The sequence below is a fragment of the Sinocyclocheilus anshuiensis genome, unplaced genomic scaffold, assembly GCF_001515605.1.
Source record: "Sinocyclocheilus anshuiensis isolate Anshui unplaced genomic scaffold, SAMN03320099.WGS_v1.1 scaffold447, whole genome shotgun sequence".
In the NCBI taxonomy this organism is placed as follows: domain Eukaryota; kingdom Metazoa; phylum Chordata; class Actinopteri; order Cypriniformes; family Cyprinidae; genus Sinocyclocheilus; species Sinocyclocheilus anshuiensis.
Genome location: NW_015552615.1, coordinates 1,738,626 through 1,750,824, shown reverse-complemented (window position 1 = coordinate 1,750,824; position 12,199 = coordinate 1,738,626). Strand labels below are relative to the sequence as shown.

Here is a 12,199-nt window from a genome sequence, read left to right as displayed (position 1 = left end):
CCCGAGTCCCGTCGGATTGCATCGGCTGTGTGGATGAAGGCGACAACTCCCATGATTCCACACTCAGTCACCGTGTCATCAAACTACGCCTTTGTCTATTTGTTTATTTTGAATACGCGCCCTCTAGCAGCGAAAATTACATATTGTGCCTTTAAAGTGCACTTTTCCTTTTTGGAATTTTCAGTGTGAACACTACTCACACTATTTATGCTATGAAATGTCATAGAATAGTGCATAAGGGACGCACATTTTAGGCTACATCTTGTCGTTACTAAAGCATTTAAATGCAGTTTAAGTTTTACCTTTTTATTTTCTGGAATTAAAAATCGGTTTAGTATGTACTTAAAATGCCCCTCCCCCACCCCTCAGTACTCGCACACTTCTTATCGGCACTGGACTGTGAGTACAGTGAATATATACAGCTTAAGTGGGCGTGATGCTGAGAGCTCCGCTCCCTCACTAGTCACTTGAAACTCTGAAGGGGAGGAGTTGAGTAGCACCACATGCCTTAGGCTATAAATCTGGGGTGACCCATCTTCAGACTGAGCCGAAGGACTTACTAGGTAAGAGGGATCCCAGAAGCGGACAAGCATGCCGGCAAAACCAGCCCCGATAAAGAAGTCGGCTAAGGCCGCCAAGAAGGAGGAACCGGCACCCGCACCCGAACCAGCGCCCGAGCCCGCTCCCGCCCCCGCTGAACCAGCCCCCGCCGAAGCCGCTCCAGCGGAGGAAGCCCCAGCTGAAGGAAAACCGGCGGAGGCACCTCCTGCTGAGGCACCTCCTGCTGAAGCTCCTCCTGCTGAAGCCCCACCAGCCGAACCCGCTGCAGGTACTGAGTGTGTACGGAGACCCTTAACTAAATGCATTGATCTTAAAAAGTGCATTCTAAATGGATACTTTTATTGGATTAATATCTATAAGAAAGAGCATAGCTTTTCTTAAAAGAGTAAAATCAGTCATATTTAAGTCAAAAATTGTAAGAAAAAAAGAAATTATGATTTGCATAAATAATAATGAGAATAATCCAGTCATGATGATGAATCCTGATTTAAATCAGCATTAATGAAATTGATTACAGCAAATATTGCTATGAAGTACATTCAAGTAGCCTACTACTTTATAATTTAAATATTTTACATATTTATGTGTAATAAGAATTAGAAGAAGAATTTGCTTAATTGTCATGTTACCATGCAAAGAAAAACCAAAAATAGTGTCATTTGCTTTATGCAGGATAGTTTATTTTATCTTACAATGATTTGGAGAAATATGACCCTGCTTCTGTAAGATCCACTCTATCATTTGTAATGGTAAATGCAAACAAACAAACAGACACTATTAACACTTATGTCATTTAATAATTACCACCTAATGCATGATAACTTCGTGTGCATTGCTACTGGAGCCAAGAACTCTTGGTAGGCTAGCTACTTGGAAAACATCTGACTACAGCTGATGGTTTAAAAAAAACACAAGTGAGCATTTACACCTGTTAACCTCTCCTCGCTTCTACACTAAACTGATCATACCAGCTGTTCGCCCTGACCTACTCAACGCCTATTCTGCTACTTTTGCTCTACTTCAAGTGTGTGTTTGATTTCCAGGAAAAAAATTAAACTATCATTCATTTATTTCTTTATTTTGCCTTTTTGGATTAAAATGCATTTTTCAAAAATACCATGGTAGCCATAGTTTCCACAAAAATATCATATTACGGTCTGTAGTGAAAAGTACTGTAGCAGTACTATGGTACAATGAAGATACTCATGATGCACCATTTCATTAACATGTTACTCCAAGGTACTTTAAAGAACACCATGTCCATGTAGTAATTTTTGGTACTTTTTGTCATTGAATGTTATGTTATAGTACTTTTCTCCTTGTGCTTACTAAAATAAAATGTTGTAATGTGTCAAAAATGTAACAGGTAGCAGAAAGATTTTGAAATTGTTAACCTATTAATTTATGATTTACAGTGGTGGTATCTTCTTGGAAACTGTGGTTAACAAGGTGAAATGCAGTCAAAGAAAATTAGTTTTTTTTTTTTTTTTAATTAATACAAAATTGTTTTGGTGTCTGCAGAACATAAATCTTAACATGAGCTTCTACAGAAGCCCAATTTCTTAATCTTTCGCTATAATGTGCGATCATTCATGCTAATCTGTTCTGCTCTCTAACAAAAGCAAAGCATGCCGTTCACCACCTGTGCAATTATTATTTTAACACCAGCTATATCCACTGAGACCTTATAAGCCAGAGGTATTTAGAACTTGTGGCAAATGCAGACAACTCTATTCGCAGTCCCACAGAGAGCTTTAACACAATGCATGAAGAAAATAATAAATATTTAACTATGATGTTTTAATTAGCAAGCCCAGTCTTTTGCAGTCACAAGGTAAGTGCGTAATTAAGGGGAATTCTTTAGTGATTGTTGGTTTTAGAAATATACACAAAAATATACACATACACAAAATGGATGAATATAAATGATATTATTTTGTGTACAGCTTATATGCTATCACTAAATAATTTAATTTCTTACTGTTTAGGCAAGGTTAAATATACTAAAATGAGCTTGAAACAGATAATGTGCACATTCATCCAGTCTGATTCCATTATCTGTGAATGCCAGGAATCGCAAAATGACCAAATATTGTTTGACGTATCGATGTGTGCTTGTTTCTGTTTTTAAAAATATATTCTGTGTATGCAAATCAAGCCTCAAATATTTGGTCCATTCTAACATTTTACTAACATTTAGAAATGATTAGCTGGCCACATCGCATAAGAAGCCGCTGCAAACGCTGCTGAGGCCCCGCTAATGGTAATAGCAGTGCTAAGCCAATGGTAAACAGCTACTGTAAATTTATTTGACACACTGCATTTGCACAGTACTGAAAAAGTCAGTCAACATGAAAGACAAAATGTTCGCAACCCATTTTAAAAGCATGTTCAGTGAGTTAACAATGCACCCAACTTCAGTGTGTCAGTATTGCCTTCATGTTGACTCTCTAATCTAATCAATGCATTTTTCTAATAAAGTTAATGTTAGAAATGCACCATTTGTTTTATATTGAAGGTACTGAATTTGGAAACTCTGTGTGCTGAGATCATATTTTGGATTATGCCAAAACCTGACCTGAGCTATTATTCCATAATTTTTGACAAAACTAATGCCTGACGCTCTATTACATGCCGCTTTTGTTAATGTGCCTATTTAACACCAGCTGATGCTGAAGCTCCACCTGCTGAGGAAATCAAAGCACCTACACCTCCTCCACCTGCAGGTAAACCCACGGGGAGTCAAACCCGCTTCAGATCACCTACATTGTGTCATTTCCAATTGAAACATCAGTGCCTGATTTTAGTTTGAAATATTAAATGCGTGTTTTCCTCTCCAGAGCCCACCAGCGAGCCTCTCGAGCTCGGCGTTGAGGATGTCAATGACACTTCTGTCACTATCTCATGGAGACCACCAGCCACCATTGGAAACTCTGGTCTGGATGGATACACTGTGGAAATCTGCAAGGAAGGAAGTGAGTCTGATGTCAATTTAAAAATTCAGCGATCTTGCAATAAAAATGCCTTTTTGTTCTAGATCTTTAAATCAAAATCGGTTGCAAACACTGGGGTAATAAAGCCCTCAATGAGGATTAAACCGAAAATCTAAAGCCTTTTCATTTGATTACGGAGTCTTGCAGAGCACTTGCATTCATTTGCATCTTGAAATGCCACCTCACAATACCGTACCTTAAATTAAACGCAGCGAAAAGTTCATTAGCATTTTATTAGCTGGTCAAAGCTCTCAGTTGCACCTGTCCCCAGTATGTCAACAGCAACATACACCCACCTCAGTTGTGTCCCTATATGGAGTGAGGCATTTCTAGAAGTCTGACCGCAGAAGAGCATGGCTGGTGCACTCATGTCAGTTGCACACACATAAATACAGTGTGCTGATACAGCCGTTAAAAGTGCAAATACGTTCTGAAAAAAAAAAAGTATATTCACTCACATATTGATTTGTTTCCTGAAAACATAAACTGACACATTTCAATTGTGTCATTTTCATTTTTAAAAAATAATAATACTGTAATAATATTTATATACCGAATTGTATTTAAAGGGGTCATATGATTTTTGGAAGGCCAAACATAGTATTTTCGCTTTTGCAACGAAACACAGCGTCTTCACAACATGGCGGTGGCAGCAACAATAAAGTTATGCCTTCTTTCTTTGCGTGAACATTTGGGCGGCGTTATGCAAATCTTCCCACATCGTGACGTAGACGAGGCGTTTTAGGGGGGCGTGGAGGAGTCTTAACTTTTATAAAGAATATCTCTTTGGATTTGAGACTTTAGTCTTTGCAATTTAGGGATCTTATCTATTCACGAACAGCTTGTAACACTCCAAAGAGAAAGGAAAACTTGAAATCGCATCATATGACCCCTTTAAATATCACCTTTCCAAAAGCTTTACAATTAATGTGAAATTATTTAGCAATCAATTTTTACGATTATTAATAGAATGCAATAAAACTATGAAAATGTCTTAATATTTTTGCATATTATTTAAATAACGCATTTCAAAATGTATGTTTATTAATTTTTATAATAATAATACTTTAATAATATTTCATGTCAGTTTTTATGTAATTATTTTTAATGCATTTTATTTAAAAATTGGCATTCCAAAAGCTGTACAATCAATGTTCACAGTTAATCAAAAATCATTTGTTATGATTTTTAATGGGATGCAAATCCCTAAGGTTGCAGTGCAGATTATATATATATATTATATATTAAATCAAACTATTAAAAGTATTACTATAATTAAGTATTATTATTAAAATTTTGCCTTTCAAAAAGCTTAACAATTAATCAACAATCAATTTTATTATAGTTATTGGGATGCAAATCATATTGGATGATCTTGCATCTAATTTTTCATTTTTCCATCTAAGCTGGTGACTGGAAAGTCGCTAACGAGGAGCTGACTGTGTCCTGCCGTTACATCATTAAGAACCAGACCACCGGTGACCACCTGAACATCAGGGTGGTGGCCTCTGTTGCATATCCTTGGAAAATAGTTAGTTGCTAAGTGCTGTGCATTAACAAGGATTACGTGGAGAAAGTTTTACATGGCTTCAAAGCCATTGACAGCTAGCCGCCTTGACCAGTGTCAAGCTACTTCCTTTAAGAGCGATGGCGACAAGTGTGAATGGGTCGAGTCGGAGGGTGGGATACATTTCCCAAATGTTCTCGCACTGCATAAGAAGTCAAGTAGCATCTAAGGTTACCCAAAGAGACTTTTTAGCTCGCTAGAGATGCTACGTTTATTTAGAGGCATGCTGTAGCTTGTAAGAGTTAGCATCTGGCTAATACTTCAAGGAGATTTCCAGATACCAATTCACCTTTTTATATGCATTGTATTGCAAATTAAAATGCAGACTGAAATGCAAAAGCTTTTTAATTCCATTCATCCATTAGAAATCAACGCTAAACTGCGACTCTAAGATGCAGCCTTTGGAATTATTTGTAATTCAGAAGTTTTAATGTAACTAAAGCTCTCCATCATAAGTTATTAGTGACAGGTGTGTAATAGGACTGATCTATTTTAAGCCGTGATGAGTCCAACAGAGCCACCATTAGCTTGTTGGCTAGCTTAGGGGGTATTAGCGTAATTGACTCCTCATAATGTTTTTAGTCTTCTGTTTCCTTCTGTGTTTAACTTCAGTGCGTCTGCATATGGTTTCGCAAAAGATTTTGGTAGTTTTTTTTTGCTGCAGACTGTTTAACCAACACAAGATGAAACAGGCTGACTGCAGCTCAGGGTGAAATTACAGTTAGCTTGCGCTCTGGAAGCCAGGGTCACGTTAAGGTTAGCAAGTCAGTTTCTGGTTCAATAAACAGTGCTATCCTAGCTAACAAGGAACGTTCTCCGAACTTTGGCTAACATTCTCTCTTTGGCAAGGTTCTCTAAAATTCTTATAAACAAACATTCTTACACTAACGTTAATAGAACGTTTGTTCAGAGTTATCTGTATCTTTAATAATGTTCTCAAAACGTTATTTATACCTGTGCATTGTTCATGGAACATTTATTTCTTTAGCATTTTAGTTGGACGCTAATGTAAACTTTTTTAGATATTACTGCTTGTTTCGGAATGTTCGGAGTACATTCAAAAGTAACATTCCCATAATGTTTCCAAAATTATAAAATGGAATGTTCCCTTAGCATTCACATAACAACAAAAAAAACATTTTAAACAATTTTAAAAATTGGATGTTTTGAATGTTCAGAGAATTTTCTGAAATAATGTTTTCATAACTTAATGAGAATGTTTGTGTTATATGGTAATGTTTTATTTTTATATATTTATGTTAACTGTAATAAGCAAAGGTTTTCCTTCTCTTAGTGTTTTTGAGATGACTGACAATAAAAATGAAAAAGGCTTGTTTTTATGAGCCAATAAAATAAGAGCATGTATTTCTTTATAAAAAAGTTGTTCAGTCTTCGAGCAAGTGGGCATGTGCACAAGGAAGATATAGTTCTGTAAAATCTCTGAAGATAGAATGTAAATCAAATACAATGTAATCATATTATGTACCATTTTTTCCTCTCTACAGATCGCCCCAAAATTCGTTTGCCACGTTTCCTGAGGCAGCGTCATGTGAAAAATGTTGGAGAGAAAGTCAACCTTGTTATTCCCTTCAGTGTATGTACTCTCTTGACAATTGTTAAGTTTACTGAAAATGCACGATTACTGCCGAACTCTTTTAAAGGTAGCTAAACTCCTGCTTGCTTATTCATGTTTTTGCCAGATGCCAGAACTTTTAACAGGACATGGGCTAAAAATACTTACATTTATAATACTTGGAATAAGAAGGCTAACATGCTACTCTTACTCAAATAGTATGCTGTTCCAAACTCACGGTTTTATATCCTGTTGAAACCTTTTCCTGCTAAAACAGGAAGTTGCATTGGATATATCGCAGGGCTGGCCTGGTACTATTTTTTGTTTATGCATTAAATAGCCAGTGGCCTTTTGTTTACTTCACAGCCAAGATGTACAGTAGGATTTACTGCTTGGTAACACTAATCACACACTTATAAAAAAGAAGTACAAACAAGCTCCTTGGTGGTCTAGATGTTTGCATTTGTAAATTTATATAATTGTTTATTGATACAATGTATTGGTGAAATTATTAAAGGTTTATATGTAACATATGACAATCTTTTGTTATTTCTGAAAGTTTATATGTAATGTGTGGCAACCTTCGTTAAACTTTTAATTATTTAATTTTCCTTGTTTTTGTTATGTAAAGTGTTCTTGTTTTCAACCGAAAAAAAAAAAACTATAAAAAAAATAAGTATTAAAAAAAAAAGTACAATTTAGCATACGTTTAGAAAGAGTATTTATTATGGATTACGGAAATAATATGTTTAAAAGAATGTAGTTAAGTGTGAATTGAATGCAATGTTTTCTGGCACTTCATTGCATATTATTTGCAATTAAATGAAAAAGTTTTCAAATTTAAATGTATATTAAATGCAATTAGTTGACCTTTAGGGTGCTTTTTTAGCAGACTTAAATTTTTCACCATTATTTCTATTGTCTTTGAAATATGGTTAAAGTGTACTGCCGAATGTACCGACAAGCATTTATGGTAACTTTAATTTTAGTAAATTAAAAATATTTTTACATTAGATATAATATTAAATAACAACCACAGTTCAAATTAAAATCAAGTACTTTACATGTGCTTTAGTATGTTTATCAACAATCAAAATAAGTGTACTTAAGTGCATAATAAAAGATTTTAAAGTAAAGGTTTAAAGTAAAACTTTTAATTTGACGTTATTACAAAGTGTACCTTTTAAAAGTGCACTTAAGTGTGTTGGGAAACAGTGAGGAATGTTTTCTCTAAGTATAATTAAGTAGACTTTTATTTCATTAATACTGCATAATCTGCAAGTACAAGTTTAAAATATACTTTTAAAATTTGAAAATATATTTTAAGTGCACATTGAATACAATTATTTAAACTTCTTTGTCACAAGGAAAGGATTTAATTGGACAAAAAAAATGCAAGAAGAAGAAGACCAATCAGTCCATTCTAACTCTGTTTTCAATTAATATATCTGGTAAAAGTTGATTTTGTCAAATAATTTGCAGCTAACCTGTCTTATTTTCTTACCTGCAGGGCAAACCGCAACCTGTTGTGTCATGGACAAAGGACGACCAGCCTCTGGATACTAAAAAGGTGAACATCCGCAACAGCGACAAGGACAGCATCTTCTTCATCCGTGCCGCCGAGAGAGCCGACTCTGGCGTGTATGAGATGTGTGTGAAAGTGGACAGCTTTGAGGACAAAACCCAGTTGACTCTGCAGATTGTTGGTAAGTGTTCGTACACACCGTGGACCATGGTTTATGTTAGTTTTTGAGTTTTTTTTTTTTTTAACAATTTACTTTGTTGACCTGTTCACCAGAGTTGCCTGGACCTCCAGCCAGCGTCAAGATCGTGGACTCCTGGGGTTTCAATGTTGCTCTGGAATGGACCGAACCCAAGGATAATGGAAACACAGCAATCACCGGATACACCATCCAGAAGGCTGACAAAAAAACAGGGGTAGAAGCTCTTTCAAAAATTAAGTTTACGAAAAAATACCATGGTATTACTGTGATTTTTTTTGAACATGGTAACATTGCAATAGACAGTGCAATGTTTGTTTGGACGTGATGACATGTTTTTACCAAGCGGCAACCTCCCGCTCTCTCTCGTGAAGCCAAGCGTGGGAGGGGGGGGGGGGGGAGTCAGTCCCATAGACTCCCCATGTTAAAATGCCCAACTTTACAGCAGAAAAAAACGTTTACAGCCTGGTTCAAACAATGATTTTGGTCTATATAGTTAATTTTGCCCTTCATGACAAAAAGTTCTGCATAATTAAGGGCGTGGCCACTTGAGTGGCAGGTGGATTGCCGCTGCTGTCACCACCGTCGAGCTAGGTGGGCGTGGTTTCAGCAGCCAGCTCCTGCCTTTTTGCCCATTTTTGATTACCCGGGAGAGACGCGCGGTGACGCACTGCCAAGATGGCGACGGCCAGCTCCGCCCACTTTGAGCTTCAGAAACGCTCTTCAGGAACCTATGGATGACGTCACGGACACTACGTCCATGTTTTTATACAGTCTATGGTTTTTACATGGTATTCTTGAAAATGCCTTGAAGTACCACGTAAATGCCATGCCATGTTAAAGCTTAAGGAGCCATTCACGTCGAACGCGTATTTGCATCTAAAAACACGAGATGCAGTGCTCAGGAATGCTTGCACTGCTTGCCCCGCCTCCTGGGTCTTCTGATTGGTCCACAGTTTTGGCACTGACATTGATGAGCGGCGTTGCATGTAAAAGTTTAAATTCTTTTATCTTGATACGGCATCCTAACAGCATGGCGCTCATGTGTGAGATGCTGCGAAAGACACGAGACGTGAGTGCAGCGGCATGTTTACATAGAAAAACAATGGAAAAGTGCTCTGTGTCAACAATGTTTCTTGGTGTTATAATACTTTTTACTATCCAAGCTCAACATACAGAGACAGCTATAATTGTGCCATTCATAGTTTAAATTTCTCCCATTTTAAGTTTTTTGAGCGACCCATCTAGTCCTCCACATCAACACTGCTTTGACCAGTGGGGGCGGGATTGTGTTTATTGTATTAATGGCAGACTGTGGCGTGTTCATAAAACTGTTTTGAAAACTATGTTTATTCATGCCGTTCCTTTCAGTGGCACTAGTCAGCCAAATGATCTAATTAACTCAGTTGTACGCTGTCAGTAGTCGTGTCTGGAGTAGATGGACCTGTGCTGCTGTCTCTCCACAGGACTGGTTCACAGTACTGGAGCATTATCACAGAATGAATGCCACTGTTTCAGACCTGATCATGGGTAACACCTACATCTTCAGGGTCTTCACTGAGAACAAGTGTGGAATCAGTGAAGAAGCCACTGCTACAAAGACCTCAGCCACCATCCAGAAGACAGGTGAACCAGCTTTTCTGCGTTTTGTGTATTTGACAGTTGAATTGTATTTCTCATTTATATATACACACACACACAAACACATATATTTTTAGTATTATTTAAGTACTATTATATTTTTTATTAATATTTTGAAATTATACTAACATATAGTTAGTATGTTTTCATTTGAAATTTTGTTTATAATTATAATTACAAATATTTTTATGTGTTATGTGCTTTTTTTATTTTTGTTTAATTTATTTATTTATTTCATTTTTGTACAGTTTTTAGTTGATCCAGTTAGAAAGGCAACATTTTAATTTGAAGTTTTTCATCAAACAATTATTTTTTAATTCAGCTTTATTTTAATTAACAAAAATGTTTTAGTAGTTTTATTTTTAGTTAAGAATAGTAACCCTGGTCTTGTCTTTTGACATTTATGCATTTGGCAGATACTTTTTTCCAATGTGACTTGCATTCAATTTAAAAATATTTACATGCAAGTCCTCACAAGTCTTGCAAAAGTTTTGTAGTGTTTTTCAGGCATCCAGTGGCTATTCTTGTTATTCTTACTTCACAGATCTTCATGATGTGTTTTTATAGGCATTGACTACAAGCCTCCAGAGTACAAGGAACACGACTTCAGCGAGGCACCCAAATTCACCACCCCCCTGGCAAACCGCAGCACTACTGTTGGCTATAACACCAAGCTGCTTTGCTCCGTTAGGGGATTCCCTAAGGTACATGGGACATAAGCAGAACTAGTGTGCTGGAAATAGTTTTCAGAATGTTCTGACAGGGTTGTGAACAAACATTGTTCCAGTAACATTAATAGAGCGTTCATTCAGATTTATCTGGGCTTTTTAATAACATTCTCAAAACGTTAGCACAAAAACATTATTTATACATTGTTTATGGGATGTTTTTTAAATGTTTTTCTTCCTACTAATGTTCCTACTTGTTAGTTTCAAATGGTTTAAAGAACATTCGAAAGTAACATTCTCATAATGTTTGCAAAATTCTAAAATGGAACATTCCCTTAATGTTGTTTCTAACATTCACATAACCAAGAAAAACATTTTAAAAACTGTTTTTCATGGTTATGTTTTATTAAAATATTCAAGTAGAAGGCTTGTAGTTATTTTATTTTATCTAAATTAATTGAACTTCAATGCGCATGCTCATGTGCTGCATGATGTATGTATGCATTTTTACAATCAGTTTTTAATCTGCATGCAAATAATAAAGTTTAATACTCTTGTTTTAGTGCACTGTTTAAATGGTAATTAGTGTTTACACGACAAATGCAATGTGGTCACATGCATTTCTGACTACATCTGAATGTGGTTTGTTTGAGAGATCTTATTGCAGAACATCCGATGGACTTTGAATCAGATCACCTGAATCACTTCAGGTGTAAACATCATCTGAATCTTTACGAGCAGTCCAGCCTCATGCAGTTCAGTAATGTGTTACATTATTGTAAAGATGGTGCTGATGGGTATTTTGTAATGAAGTCTGTCGCAAAATCAACACTTAATCCATCAAGAGCTGTTCAACAGTTCAGTGTAGGAATCCGCCACTAACATGCCATCAGAGATAGTGCAGCTCCTAGAGGGGAAGATAACTAGACGAGTGACAGATAAGTGGGATTCCTACATCACTATGATGGGATGAGCTTCCAAACACCGATATGTGGAGACCATGACACTGGGATCAGACAGACGCACGAATGAAAGTGTCCAAAATGAACACTCTCCAAGTGCCAAATGCATGTAAAAATGGCTTTGGTGGGTGAATAAAAACCCAGTGACTGCTAACTTTATAAGGAAATGTGACGTAATGCATGTTAGGCTATGTTCACACAGCAGCAGAATACGGTTGTCAGTCCTGTAAATTTTCAGGACTCACAACCGCATTCGCGGAACACCCGCGCTGTGTGAACGGAACAGGACTGGACAACTAGTTGTCTGTCACGTCATACATTGTAAGAGAGAGCCGCTCTGCCGTAGAGGCCTGCATCCCCGACCGGATTTTTTGCGCCGTGGGATTAAATTCCCGAATAAAATGCGGTAGCGGCCGGTGTAGTGCCGAAATTTGCACCCTGCCAGATTATGCACCCCCTAGTATTGGTAGGTTTAGGAGTAGGTGTGGGGGAGGGGTTAGGATTAGGGGTGGG

General features: G+C 36.8%; 1 protein-coding gene across 1 annotated transcript in view; it reads left to right on the top strand.

The window, feature by feature from the left end:
- Positions 1-490: 490 nt before the first annotated feature.
- LOC107665996 (myosin-binding protein H-like) overlaps positions 491-12,199 on the top strand; it is a 17,287-nt gene continuing 5,578 nt past the window's right edge. The window contains exons 1-9 of the mRNA XM_016457087.1: positions 491-829; positions 3,228-3,287; positions 3,402-3,536; positions 4,961-5,089; positions 6,627-6,715; positions 8,205-8,400; positions 8,493-8,632; positions 9,882-10,041; positions 10,624-10,760. Of these exons, the coding sequence (XP_016312573.1) occupies positions 592-829; positions 3,228-3,287; positions 3,402-3,536; positions 4,961-5,089; positions 6,627-6,715; positions 8,205-8,400; positions 8,493-8,632; positions 9,882-10,041; positions 10,624-10,760 (1,284 nt within the window). The 5' untranslated portion in view covers positions 491-591. The remainder of the gene's footprint in view (positions 830-3,227; positions 3,288-3,401; positions 3,537-4,960; positions 5,090-6,626; positions 6,716-8,204; positions 8,401-8,492; positions 8,633-9,881; positions 10,042-10,623; positions 10,761-12,199) is intronic.